The sequence below is a fragment of the Macrobrachium rosenbergii genome, chromosome 41 (assembly GCF_040412425.1).
Source record: "Macrobrachium rosenbergii isolate ZJJX-2024 chromosome 41, ASM4041242v1, whole genome shotgun sequence".
NCBI classification, from domain to species: Eukaryota; Metazoa; Arthropoda; class Malacostraca; order Decapoda; family Palaemonidae; genus Macrobrachium; species Macrobrachium rosenbergii.
Genome location: NC_089781.1, coordinates 59,769,342 through 59,784,696, shown reverse-complemented (window position 1 = coordinate 59,784,696; position 15,355 = coordinate 59,769,342). Strand labels below are relative to the sequence as shown.

The window sequence follows — 15,355 nt, the reverse complement described above, 5'->3', positions numbered from 1 at the left end:
TTCAAGTGGAAATGTACAGTAAAGCCCTCGTATTCGCGGTCTCAAGATTCGCGGACTCGCCTATTCGCAGATTTCTCTGTGGAACATACATACACATTATTCACCGAAAATCCGCCCATTTGCGGTATTTTTCACTGAGAAATATTCACTAATTACTGTATTTTCATCTCATTTTCATGACTAAATGCACTTTTGGTGATAAAACTATTAAAATACTCAGGTACCCAACTAGTACTCGAGTTACAATAATTCGACAATATTTAGAAGATATTTTTAAATTTCCTGCGGGCTCAGGCAGCAGCATACAATCAGGCAGTGAGAGAAACCAAATTACAATAGACCACCTTCTTTTCCTCCATCTCTTTATCACATCTTCTAGTTAAAAAGGTAAAAGAGAATGACAAAAATATTGTTAGTAACGTTTTGCGTAAATGCATACGGCCATACACAACCAAACGAGAAACTGTTGTTTTGCTTATAATCAAATTGGGTAACAACAGCCATTTTGCTTGAGTTTCAACCATGGTACAGTAATAAACAATTACCATAGTTATAGTACAAATGAAGTTAAGCAGAATAGGATAGATATATTTTTACATTATACCCTTATTTGGTATGGATAAAAGACCAGCAAGGAAATACATTGCTATATTTAAGCTGCAAGCTGTAGCTGAAGTGGAGAAAACAATGTTCAAGCTGCTAATGACTATAAATTATCGTGCACCAGCAACATGGATGACACTCAACCGTAATTAAAACTGGAGAGAACTTTAATCAAAACTGCTGGGCATGAAAGAACATATATTACTGCGATTTTTACGGCAATAAACGATAAATATGTAAAGCTCGTATTATGATGAAATCAAGTGAAAATAGCGAATGGAATCTTGATTTTTTTACACAAAACAAAAATGCCCCAAAATGGCCAACATCTTTATTAACGAAAAAAATGGCTAAATTAATTTTACGAGGAGTATTTAAGTTATATTTCTACTTAAAAACACTTCGTTTAATGAAAAATAACTTTTCCCCATATAAAGAAAGTATCTAGAGATTCATTTACGCTAAATAGAAGCAAGAAAAGCGCTCTGAACTGAGTTAAACACGGCAGAATAAACTTACCATGTAATTGATTTCCAAACCAAAACATTGATCACTATTATTGCAATTTATAAAACAAAAGCAATATAATACGTATATATACAATATTATTGGATACAGTGAATTACGGCATAACATTTTAAAGGATCCATGGAAAAGATGCATATTCGTTATGTTGATGTTTGTATAATAATGATATTATGTGAATATAGAGTACAGTATAATGTGGGCTAGGCTACTGTATATGTATATGATATACCATAAAGTAGACTAAGCTAATTCTTGTTTGTTATTCAATTTCTCTTTGTATTGAATTATCGTAAGTCACTTTGCATGAACCTCCAGAATTAGCTGATATTAATAATTACTATACTATGTATGTTTGTATAGAGTATACTTTACAGTGTAGGCTAGGCTATATTAGAGACGTTTTTTCCAACAAACAATACGTTTTTGGAACCTAACCCCATCGTAAGTAGGATAATACCTGTATAAGCATTTTAGAGTTCTTTTGTGTTTGAACTTTCAAAATAGGCAGTTCTAAGTGTTTTGAGAAGGGTTCTAAGTATTCGCTGATTTTAGCTATGGGGTTGTGGCATCCCCCCGTGAATATGGGGCGATTTACTGTACTTGCAATACATCATCAATTCTCACTTGAAAAGTGCTATTTCTTAGAGAGTTTTGGATAAACTTAGCTAAATGTCCACGGATCCTGTTTTTGTGCAACATTTTTAATACTGCATATCTCCATGTAGTATCATATGCCTTTTCAGTGTCAAAAAAAGACGGCTGTAGCAATTTTTCGTTCAGATTCTCTACGTATATGGTCCTCTAGGTTAGAGAGAGAATCCAATGTTGATCTGTTACACTGACCCAAACTGAGTGGGAGTCAAAATTTTATTTTCTCGAATGTGCCATGCTAGTCGAGTATTTACCATTTTCTCAAGTAATCTGCATAAAGAACTTGTAAAGAAATTGGTCTGCAATTATTTACATTACTGGGATCCTTTCCTGGTTTGGGGATAGACTAATTATAACTTTAAGCCCTCATCAGGAAATAAATTTTGAAGCTTGAAAGTGATAAACTGTAATAAGGATGACTTTGCCAAAGCGCTAAGTGGCAGGTCACTTCAAAACAAATATTGTCACCTCCAGGAGCAGATTTATTGCTGTTCAAGAGAGCAAATTCCAACTCTTCCATGTTAAATCTTCTATCATAAAATATATCTTGTATTGCTTCAAAATTCATTGTTAATAATTCTATACTGTTTTCCTTTGTGCAGAAGTGTTCATCTAAATCTTTATCACTGCTTACTTTTGCTACGTTTTCTCTATTACACTGCTTATTTCTTTAGGATCAAGTACTCTTTTCCCATCTTTTGATATGTCGCCTAGGTAGGTTTAACATGGGTATCATTTATCTTCCTGAATTCGATCTTTCAGACGCCATTATCACGTCCCAGTTGCGCCGGAACTTCTCTCAGTTCCTCGGCGCAGACTCGGGAAACCAAGTCATCCTCAGGGTCATGCTCTTCGGTCTGAACATCTTAGGTAAATGTCCACGGATCCTGTTTTTGTGCAACATTTTTAATACTGCATATCTCCATGTAGTATCATATGCCTTTTCAGTGTCAAAAAAAACGGCCAGCAATTTTCGTTCAGATTCTCTCGTATATGGTCCTCTAGGTTAGAGAGAGAATCCAATGTTGATCTGTTACACTGACCCAAACTGAGTGGGAGTCAAAATTTTATTTTCTCGAATGTGCCATGCTAGTCGAGTATTTACCATTTTCTTAAGTAATCTGCATAAAGAACTTGTTAAAGAAATTGGTCTGCAATTATTTACATTACTGGGATCCTTTCCTGGTTTGGGGATAGGACTAATTATAACTTTAAGCCCCTCATCAGGAAATAAATTTTGAAGCTGAAAGTGATAAACTGTAATAAGGATGACTTTGCCAAAAGCGCTAAGTGGCAGGTCACTTCAAAACAAATATTGTCACCTCCAGGAGCAGATTTATTGCTGTTCAAGAGAGCAAATTCCAACCTTCCATGTTAAATCTTCTCATCATAAATATATCTTGTATTGCTTCAAAATTCATTGTTAATAATTCTATACTGTTTTCCTTTGTGCAGAAGCGTTCATCTAAATTTTTATCACTGCTTACTTTTGCTACGTTTTCTCCTATTACACTGCTTATTTCTTTAGGATCAAGTACTCTTTTCCCATCTTTTGATATGTCACGTCTAGGTAGGTTTAACATGGGTATCATTTATCTTCCTGAATTTATCCCATATTTTTGGTATGGGAGTATTATTGGAGAGACCTAATACATATTTCCTCCACGAAATGATTCTTCCTTGAATTACTTTTTTTAAATTTTGCAGATATTCTGTTGTACAGAGTTATTAATCCATCAATTTCTCATAATAATATAGTCAGTTTTTGTAAATTTTTTCTAACATTGGTAATGTTTTATTTATTTTACTGAGCTTTCTATTCAAATTATCTAATTGTCTTCCAATCTGGTTTTATTTTTATTAATTCTGTTAGTTTTTCAGACCACCATGGGACTTTGTGTTTTGTTAAATGAGATTTTGATTTTGGTATTGCTTTATCAGCAGCATTGTTTAATGAAATCAACAAGAAATCTATTTGTTTCATTATGATCTTGTGCATATTCAAATAGTGGGAATTCCTAGTGTGGAATTCATATAGTTCCCAATCTGCTTTATAAATGTTATATTGAGGGACATACTTGGCAGGATTATTTTCTAATAATGAAATTAATATTGGGACATGATCACTGGTGTGCAAGTCATCAACTCTATTCCAATCCAATCTGTCCACTATGCTTGTTGTACATGAAGTTAAGTCATCATTTATATAGCACATGTCATTTGAATCTATGAATTCTTCTATTTTACTTCCTGCTCTATTTGAGTTTGTACAATTACAGTCCCATACTGGGTTGTGAGCATTAAAATCACCTACTATTAATGTAGGTTCTTTGGCAGTGTTAAATAATTCTTTACGTTTATCAGTGTTGTAATTATTATTAGGTTGGTTGTATTAATTATAAATTACATAATTATTTTTTTTTATTTGTGTTCTAATACTCGATATTTGCAGGTCAGTAAAGTTTACAGGTACTTTGTCATAACATACTTTGTCATAACATACTTTGTTATGTTAATATATGGCAGAACCTATATTTCCTTCTCTAGATGTAGATGCTAAGGTACATTTACCTATTGTTGATATTGTTTTGTTGACATGTTGTAAAAATAATATCATTGGTTCGTATTCTTTTAGTAATCTTTGTATTTCTCCTAGGTGTAATTTGATCTGTAGACCATTTACGTTCCATTGTATAACACAGCTATTGAAAATATTATGTTATAGCGGTAGACTTTTACTTTCTTTTTTTTGTATTATCAACTTGGATCTTTTCTAATAATTTAATCACGGCATTCATTTGTTTTTTCTTTATAATATACTAGGTGCTCAATCCACAAACAACCTTTTTCATGGGTACTCAAATCCATGGTTTCTTTTCTTTATATATTTCATAAAATCTCTTATAATGTTTGTTAAACCACCTTTTTTTATGTTTTTGTTTTTATTGCATAATTAAATGAAACAATCATTACATACAAATGTATTATCATGTATATTTCTTTTTTCATTTGTTCTTGTATCAATTACTGGAGATGGAGTAATCTCTTCTCCCTTGACATGATCATTGTTATCTATGGTATGGTTCTCTTTCACTTCCTCAATGTTCTGGATATCTGCTTCCATAGGTTTAACTATTATTTTAGAAGATAAAGGTATATTCTTAGCTTGTTTTTGTTTTTGTTCTTTCTTCATATCCTTTATCTTTGGTTTAACAGATGTTTCTCTATTTCTTTTTATCTTTAATTTCCAGTCCATCACAACCCTCCCCTGTTACTTCCACAGTAGTATCCTCCCGTGTTCCTATTTGCATTAATATTTCAAATGAATTTTGAATAAAATATTATCCATCTGATTTGTACCTGTTTCTTTATTCTTTACCATTTTAATTTTTATTTCTAAATCATTAATTTCTTCTTGAGATTTACTTTTCTTTGCTCATTTACTTCTATCTGTATGCATTTTTGTTTTATTATTGGTTCTTGTTATTGAAGAATATGTATGTTTCTTAGATGGATCTTGAATTCCTCTCACTTTTAATTCTAATTTAGCTTCTTTAACAGAAATCCCAGTTCTTTCTTGCAAGATTTTTAATTCTGTATTGTGAATATATTACATACATTCTTTGAACCTTGCATAATGGTCTTGCCCACAGTTTATACACTTTGGCTCACTGCACTTCCATTGTGTGGCATGTTTTTCAGATCCACAATATGAGCACACAGGTTCATTTCTACAATTTTTCTTTGCATGCCCATATTTAGTACAATTTTGACATTGTAGAGGCTTTAGGATATATGGTCTTATTTCTCTGTTTTGGCCTCATATTTTTATTTTTTGAGGTAGGTCTTGACCTTCAAATTATATTTTTGCAATTTTTAACATTTTCTTATTTCTTTGCTTACTCGGTATATTATATATTTCACAATCTTGGGCTCTGGGATATCTTTTTTTATGAGAATCCAAGAGAATACTCTTTTAAATTGGCTCGTCACTGTTCTCAGGAAGCACAACAATACCCTGAATGCGATTCATAGTATCATGTTTTTTAATTTTCATGTCCATATTATCTATTGTCATTATAGACATACAGCCCTCAGACTGGCTCTTTGCTGTGGCTTCTCATCTTTTATCTGCCTGAATGACATTTCTGCCATCGAATGTCTGTTTAATAGGTAATTTTCTAATTTTAGGGCTGAAATTTTCCATTCTGTTTCTAAGGTTAGAAACTCTGACCAACTTCCACTGCCAAAGAGGGAGTTGAAGGGAGTAAAAGTTTGGTCAAGATGATGCTTACTTCTTTTGGGTTTGTTTTGTACTGGAGCATAAGGTTCTAGTGTAATCACACTAGGGTTCTTTTTATACTCTTCTAAAAGTCTGACAGATGGGGTTCCAGCGGTCATCAACTGTGCCGAATTGGTACCATAAAAGGGTCCAGGGGTACTTGAATCTTTATTTTCTTTTATCATAAATATTTGATAGGGGGGGAAAAATTGAACCTGAAAACCTTAAAAAGATATCATCAGCTTTTCATGGAGTTTATTCTTCCACCAATGGCACACGTGACAGCTGCTCCCAAATGTCTGTGTCCCTGCCCTACACCACAGGGAATGGCACAACATGATTAGAGTGGCCCAAGTGTAAGCCAAACCCACTTGCTAGGACTGAGAATATTACAAGCGCATAATCATCCCCACCCTAATCATGTTATGGGAAAACCGGATAGAGTGCCGAGTCCTATCCCAAGAATCAGAGGCCCCTGGAAGCCATGGTCCAGCCCTAAAGAATAGTTCCGCCTTTGAGTTATCAATCTGGTAACTCTCAGGTCCAAACATTATTGGGCATTTCATGGTCCTTCCACAGCTCCCACTATTTAGCTCCGGATATAAACCCAATCCAAGCTATGATATCTTTTCCTATTTAACAGGTCCAATAAATTTTAGCAAAAGTGGAAATTCTACAAAAATTAATCCAAAGAAATATATATATATAATGATATATGGGACTCTTGGACTCATACCTGAGAACAAATTCCTGGGGTTCAAGAGCCCCTCACCACGTCAAGGTGGTCCCACATCAATGGGAAGGGAACTTGATTACAGTATTTTTAACATATAGCTATAAGCCATATATTTTTAAAGGTAATGTAAGATGACTTTGAAATGATATTAAAGTATTTTAGGAAGATAGTTTAAGGTATATTTGGAGTTTCAACTAACAAAACAGGCATTTATAAGCATTTTTAGAGGGGGGTACCAACTTATCATGGATTTCAGCTTATCATGGGTGGTTGTGGTCCCTAACCCCAGCAAATATCGGGGGTCAACTGTAATATGCATTATCAGTTGTATCTACTGAAGCTGAGATAGGAACAGAAAGCCTAGCCTACCGTAGCCTACAAATACATCTCACACTATGCACAATGCATATGATGAAATCACGTTTTTGGACAAAATTTTAATGATCGCATGATTCATGAATGCATACACAAATTACAGTTCTTTTGTATGCTGTATATTTTAAAGTTTCACAGAATGTTTTCATTGTGTATAAAAACTGAAATGCGTGGCACAACCCTCATAGCCACTCAAGAATTAATGGTGGCTGATTAAAAAAAAGTCCCAGATCATGAGAGTTGCCAGACCACGGAGTGCCAGATTCAAGAGGTCAAATTGTACTTATGTAGAACAACCCTAAGCTGACTGTAAACTTGTAGCCTCTAGTCTTAACAGGCGAGTTCAAACCGGGATGTGGATACAAGCCAGAAAGGTTTAATAGCTTTTTTTGGAATATGCTCAGATTCCAAGACCAAACCTCATCCTGTACACTGCTTTTCACATGCTTTTATTTAACTTGACTTCTGCATCTGTCTGTCTCTCTGTCTGTCTGTTTGGGTCAAAACTTGTAACTTAATTTTCGACCTGTTCCCTCTGTCCGATGGACTTGAGATTTTGCATGGTTACTCAATCCCTGTGACAATGCAACCTTACATATCAGTTGGTCAGCAGTGACCTCTAGTAACCCTACAGTGACCTCTATCAGTATCTCAGGATTTGTATGAAACTTCAGATTTTTCATACCTCCTTTGACTCGGTAGAATAAGTTAATAACTCTACAGATTTTTCAAACCTCCTTTGGCTCGAAAGAATATCACATACAATTTTGTTAGCTACAGTCATAAATTGGTTACAATTTCAGTCAAAACTAAAGTCTAAATAAAAAATTCTAAAAAAAATTTTTGTTAAACACACTTTTATTAAAATGCAATAAAAAGTAAAATCTAAGTTTTTGAGACACACCAGGATTTTCTTACAATTAATCATGTCTACAAAAATAAAAGTGTGGGCACCAAACATGGAAGGAATTGCTACAAGAAAAGAAATATATTTTTTTATTTCTTGTAGCATTTCCTTCCATGTTTGGTGCCCATGCTTTTATTTTTGTAGACATGATTAACTGTAAGAAAATCCTGATGTCTCAAAATATTATTGTTTACTTTTTAGTGCATTTTAATAAAAGTGTTTAAAATTTTTTTTTTTCCACAAATGCTGGCTGTTGTTTAAGGTGTCTTCTCAGCCCTGAGATATCAGTATCCAGTTTAAAGCAATGATTCTTGCCCCAACACTATTTCATACCTGACTGATGCTTCCACAAGGTTGCACCCATCCAAGCCTTTCTCCTCCAATCAAGTCGTAATTGAAAACTGCCATATGCACAAGAAGTACCAAAACATTACTCTCATTTAAGGTACCATAAATGCCATATGTAAAATTGCTGCTCTAGAATTGTCTTTATATTTGATTGATAGCCAACACCCTAAAAATAATAAGCTTGTTGTTAGGGCATAGTATTTTCTAAATGTCTTGATAGCCATGTTTCTGCACATTTTTTGACTGAAGAAATAGTTGGCGGTGTGCACAGTCTCTCAATTTCTGTCAGCTTCCATCTATACCTTTGCACAAAACTGTTACAGAATAAACTGCTTTTGTCTCTATACATGTTGAAGATTCTTCTCCCCTATTAATTCCTTATATAAAATTGTGGAGTTAAAATTCTTCATCCAACTTTTACTAAAGTAAAAGTGAATGAAAGTTACTCTGCTAAAGGAAATGCCTTATGTGTACAGTATAGAATACTTTAAAAATGCTGAATAAATTTTTCTAAAGTTCATTACAGTATTTGGAAACTTACCTTTAGTTCAAAATAGCTTACACCTTCATGCCACTCACGTGTAGTTGGCATTTGGAAAGAATGCATAGCTGACCCAGATGGACATTTAGTTCACCTGTTCTCATCCAACTGAGTTTCAAATGATGTTCTCATTACAGTTCTTTCTGACAACCCACTAAGATGAGGGGAGACTGGGTGGGATCTAATTCAACAGTTAAAAAGTGTCCAAATAATAAATTTTATGAAAATTCATATTATTTGGGATGAATCTTACCTACTGTTAAATACAGCTGATTCTCACATTGAAAACAACGATGGGCTAGTGAAGCTAGGAAGAACCTCCTCTCAGCCAAGCAAACTTAAGTTTCTGGAATGAGAGCAAAAACATTCTTACCTGATCTTGGATCCCTCCTGGACTGCATTGCTCTAGTGTATGGCATGGTTAGAGTAGCCTAACAAAGAAAGCCACCTCTTCAGAAGCAGCCCTGAGCCTCGGTCTGACAAGCCCAACAAGGGAGTGCAAAGCTAGATGGAATACCTACAGATGTAAAGACAGGCTCCTATACATACAATGTACTTTGCTCCCTAAAACTTGAAACGGATTATAACTATAAAGAGTAGTCAAGGTTGCTCTTTCATTCAGTTTAGGAAAAGACTGTGACTACTGTGAATAGTGGATTACAGGCTTCACAAGTTTTGAACAAAATCTCTACATCTCTCAGGTAATGAAAGGCATAAACAGAATTACACCCCCACTAAGCTGCAATAACTATGCCCTCTAAAGATCATAAGTTTTTAAAAAAACCATATGATGTACCTACTGCTTGTAAATCAGGAATGTTGACCATCAACAAAGGTAAAATACTGGGGTTTGGGGTTCAGCTTCTCATGCACTAAACTGAACAGTGAACAAGAAAAGGACACAGCATTTTTACACACGAGTGTTCAGTCTTCCACCCTACAAAATAGATTATTATCATTAACAGCACCTCTAACAGGCTTAAATCTAGTTAAGCGAATTCTAACTGTCCTTACAGGGTATAAAAGTGCCTTTTCCTCAATACCCATCAATGATGTGTCCATTTTCAATAATGTTCTTTCAATCAGATCAAAACGAGCAAACAAGCCTCTGTCTTGAACCAAAGGCAGCTACATAACCAGCATAGAACCAATGTCACATGAAGCAGCTCTATGCGACCTCATAAAGGAAGACAAGTAGAAACATCTTTAAAGGAAACCTTATGTGCCACAACAAGAGAAATGTCCTCAAAGCACACCCTAACTGATGTAGAAAGCTTTGATCCTTATGTTGTCTTAACCAGACACAAAGCACTGAAAGGCAGCAAAACTGAGTTTCTACCATCCCTAAATCCTCAACCAAATGTGGACAGAGAGAAGCATACTTGTCTACATGCCACCTAAAAACTGAAGATGACTCTTCCACCTCAAACTCCTCTGCAGGTGCCAACAAATGAGCTAGGGCAGCAGAACTCTTCATGCAAAGATGCAACATATGAGGTACGAGAGGCAGTGGGGAGAATATCCTTGTTGTGCAATAAATGAGGTCCCAGGAGGAAACCAAGAGAGCAATGATTTAACAGCAACAGACAGAGAAGCAGATAGCTGGGAAGGCACCTGGGGCGAGAGGGTAGGAATGAGTCAGCAAGGCCCAACAAAACCAACTCACTAGCTACTGCCTTACAAGTTGTCATATTACCTGATGGCAACAATTCACGTTGAAAAAACGCTTCAAATATAGCTTTAAGCTTAGCTTCTACGGAGGCTCTTTCTGAGTAGGCTGTAGGAGCTCCAAAAGACATTCAAGGTGGTAGAAGAGGCAGGGCCACTAAAACTGATACAAACATTATTATTATTAAAGTAGTTTAACTAGACCACTGAGCTGACTTTTGGCTCTCATAGGGCTGGCCCGAAGGATTTGAATAAAATACCAGGTCTAGGCCAGATGCCAAGCTCTGGGACCAAATAGTTCATTCAGTGTGATGATGAATGGATGAAAATTAAAATAAAAACTGTGCAAAGGCACACACTTAAAACAATGCACACAATAAATACATTTACTCACACTTTCCACAAATACATACTGAAAAATATAAAAAATAAAAAAACAAATAAAATTAAGAATAAAGAACATTTTAAAATTTTGTTGTTTTTAAAATTCATTAAATGACCTAAGGGTTTTCGTATTTTCATCATTTACTTATATTTATATTTTATCAACTAAATTACAGCCCCTCATGAACATCAAAATTGGAAAGACTGAAAATGCAGAAGATTCTGACAAAATTTCCTTCATTGATTCATTTCAAAACGTTGATATTCGCTGCTGGTCATACCTTGGACACTCCCACAACACATATCTGACTGTTATTATACCTTGCACTCTGAGCACTCGGGAGCCAGGCTACGTGGGCTGATCAATAAGTGTCCATGTGTCAAACGAGTAAGAATTATTTGTGCATGTCTCTCTCTCTGATGTGATGAACATTTTCTAACACCAGGTTTTACTTGTTATAATTTATCATTTTCAGGTTCTTCATTCCATATATATTGCCATTTACAGTGTTTATGTGTGTTACATAATCAATAACAGGGATATTTACATTTGATCTTGTCATATGGGTTGCTTCTTTGGCTACTTTATCAGCCTCTTCATTTCCTTTGATCCCTATATGGGCAAGGATCCATTATACTTCTACATTTTCCCCATTATTATATAACTTATGAAGTACAGTAATAATTTATTGTACAATATTATTTTTTGGTTTGTAACTCTGAATAGCTTCTTATAGTACTTCTTGAGTAACTAAAAATCACAAAATTATTGAATGGTGTTTCTTTAATTATTTTTATGGCTGTTGCAATTGATTGATTATGAAACTTAGGTCTTGAAGATCAAGTGCCGGAACCTATCAGGATTATTCAGCGCAGCGATGAAGATGAAATATATGAATTAATGATGTGATTGATAATGAAAAGGTGAATGACAACATACTGTACTAGTATAATTCAGTGTTAAAATATGAACATTAAAAATGAAGAATGATATTAGCTAAAAACCAAAAAAATAATATAAAAAATTATAAATTTAAAATATATACTTAATGTATACAATAAATATGACAAATCTTTAATATATATACTAAATTGTATCTCATTAAAAAGATCAGATTCTCTCAGATAACCCATAAGGTTATCTACCTCAACATCATCATCATTTAAAATTTCTAAAAGTCTTGCAATTGCACACAACTCTGCTGTGAATATTGAAGCATTATTAGGTAGAGAGAAGTGATACGTCTTATCTTGGGATAGTGCTGCATACCCCATATGTGTATGTTGCTTAATGTGGACCTCTTTGGCTTATATCCTCTATTGTATGTTGTCTATGGTCTTCTGGGGTATATGAATAACTTTTGATAAATATTTTAACTTGACACAACCCTAGTTCCCTGGCAGTGGAGGTTTCCCAATGGTGCAGGACAGCCCTTAGTTCAGGCTAATGATGGATGAGGTGTATGGCACCTTTTTCTTTCAAGGAAAATGTGAAAAGAATGCATACTGTGGGGGGTATCAGCTTCTTTATGCAAAACAAATTCAATTAATTCTGACCACAAAATCTAACTAACAGTGTTCTAACTTATCTACTTGCTTTTTATGCACCAAAAAAGGAAGCAGAAGATGGAGCTACAGTAGGTGTAACTGGAAGTGGAGGAGAAAAGGTGAAGGGGAAGGAGGTGGGAGGTGGGTTGGGAGAGATAGGTGGAATAGGTGAGGAAGCTAGAATTAACTGGGTTATGCCCTGCTCTAATCAGTTGCCTTCTCACCTGTCTGCATCCCTATTCTTCCTTTAACTAAGGAATTTCTTCATCACTGTATTAGATCAGTCCCTACAGTCCTCACACCAGAGGTAAAGATCACACTCCTGACCCCTACAACTGACACAAATAGATTACCTACCTATTTCTACCAAGTACATCCTAAAACACAAAGTCATTGTGGAAGAATTAATATTCTTAAGTTCCTGCTTCCAGTTGAAGACATTTATCAGACTAAAAAAAAAAAAGTCATAAAAAAAAAGTCACACCACTCTGAAAATAGTGCAACAGCAAAATTACTGAACGCCTAGAAGCTTCAATTGCTACAACAGTAAGAAGAATTCTGATGAGAACTAAAACATTCAAAACCCACCTAGTGGAGAACAGGTGAACTAGACTATCCATCCAGGTCACCCAAGCATTCCTCTTCTTTTCTGAATGCTGACCATACCTAACTGGCACAAAGATGTAAACTATCTTTAACAACAGGTAAGATTCATCCCAAATAAACACTATTAAAATTCCACAGGAACAACAAAATTAAAGAATTGGAACAATGGTAAGCTGTTAGGATTTAAGTATGTGTTCTTTTAGTAACTAATATAGTATGCAGTGCCTAACTGAGAAATTCCACATTAAGAGTTGACTGAATTTTGTGGAAATAAGTGGATGTAAGCGATAGAACACTTAAGTTGTATTAAAAGATACAAGCTTTACTCACTGGACTGTAATTTTCCAAATCTTTCTATCACATCCACCTATGAGTGATGTTTGCCTCCCACATACATGGGCATGCAAAGAATTATTCTGGCTGCCATTGTAGACCAGGGGGATCCACCCGTGCATGCATAATACTGGATGACTGTTGTTCTTTCTTTTTTGTTAACAGACTGAAGTGCTCTTTGCAGCATCAGAGAGGGACAATTATGAGTAATGAGTTTGTAATAAAATAAAATAAAAGTAATAATAAAAGTGTGCTGAATTTTCCAAGAGAGTACTGTACTACAATATCAATGAAAACTTTGAAAAAAAGGAAACACTCAAAACAAACCTTAAGACCTGGACAATGGGAGTACCAGGCACCAAAACACTGGGAATGCTGAGCTCCCACTCCAGCAGCAGCTCCATTTGGGCCTCGGAATACAATAGGAACATGGATCTGAAAGACATTAAAGTTACCTTGAATAAAAACAAATTTACTCAGTGTTACATACTCCAATGAAGAGACTTCAGTATTCCAATTACAGTATACGGTAATTCACATCAGTATAATGCTAGTATGAATTTCACCTGAAAACTCGACTAACCTGAACCAAATCTAATCTTAATGAAAATTAATAAGTCACTTAAAGATTACCAAACCAGCTGACATGTAGAAAGTTTTTGATGCAGAATTGATGACATGATCAATGGCTTGCATTGAAAAGTTGAATGTCATAAATTCACAAACTGGTCGGAGTCCTCCCTGAAAGATAGAAAAACTTTGAATTACTTGACAATGGACAGGAAAAAGTATTATTAGAAAAATCTGATCCTTTAGAGATACAAACACTACCTTACAAGAACATTTTACCTCTACACAAGGAATTGCGTAAGTGCTTGCCAAGAAAATCTTGTTTCCTAAGAGGTCAAATATCCCCTAAAAGCGAAGTAAGCTAAAAATATCCAATTCTCTTTTTAACATGACACTTCACTCTCATAATGATTCCTCAAAACTCAAACAGAAGGGAGACAGTAAGGTCCCATTTTGCAGGCAATGGTTTATATCTACAATACATCAAAATGGTTAAAAAAAAAAAAAAAAAAAAGGAGGACTCACCCTAAACAGATTAAAACTACATTGAGGCAATCCTAATGAGTGTAGGAACAATGGTAGAAAAGAGTACACAGGTTGTGGAGATGATAGCTAAGAAATTCAAACATAATTTGTGTAAAAAGGGTTAGATACAATGGAGTACATCAGCAACAGAAATACTGGAGAAATGTCAATTCAGTAGTAGGAGAGGTACCACAAATCAAAAGGGAATACACACAGAGATAACATAGCAAATCCAGTGAATCTTGGAACAATAGTAAGAAAAACACATAAAGAGGTGTTGGAGAAGCTGTCAAAATGTGAACATTTGCAGTGTACACAGAGTTAGGTATCATGGAATCATCATCATGATTAATGCTTTTACATGTCACCTTTCCTTTTATGAAATGAGACCTAAACTTAGTTCCATCCACTCTCTTCTGTCTTGTGCATTTTCCGCCGGAAATCCCATCTACTATGCCATTTTCTATTATTCCCTGGACATTCTTACAGGTTTTCTACTATTGCTTCTCTACTATGTTGACCATTGTTCTTAATCCTTTTCCATCATAGGTCTACACCATATCAGTTTTCTATATCTTAGCTGTTTTCCAGCCACTGAACACATATCATAGTGTTCTCATTCATAATATGATCTTTCCACTGCAATTTACCCATGACTCTTACCATTTTACAGAAACAAATTTGCAAAATGCAGCATCGAGTAGTACAAAGTTTTATATGCATCATAAATTTTTACTTTGTAAACTTATG

At 34.9% G+C, this 15,355-nt stretch overlaps 1 protein-coding gene across 1 annotated transcript in view; it reads right to left on the bottom strand.

Moving 5' to 3' along the window:
* The window catches only part of LOC136826881 (pyruvate dehydrogenase E1 component subunit beta, mitochondrial-like), a 98,715-nt gene that overhangs the window by 60,596 nt on the left and 22,764 nt on the right, over positions 1 to 15,355 (bottom strand). The window contains exons 3-4 of the mRNA XM_067084413.1: positions 14,144 to 14,251; positions 13,838 to 13,945 (exon numbers count right to left, since the gene is read on the bottom strand). Coding sequence (XP_066940514.1) covers positions 13,838 to 13,945; positions 14,144 to 14,251 — 216 coding nt within the window. The remainder of the gene's footprint in view (positions 1 to 13,837; positions 13,946 to 14,143; positions 14,252 to 15,355) is intronic.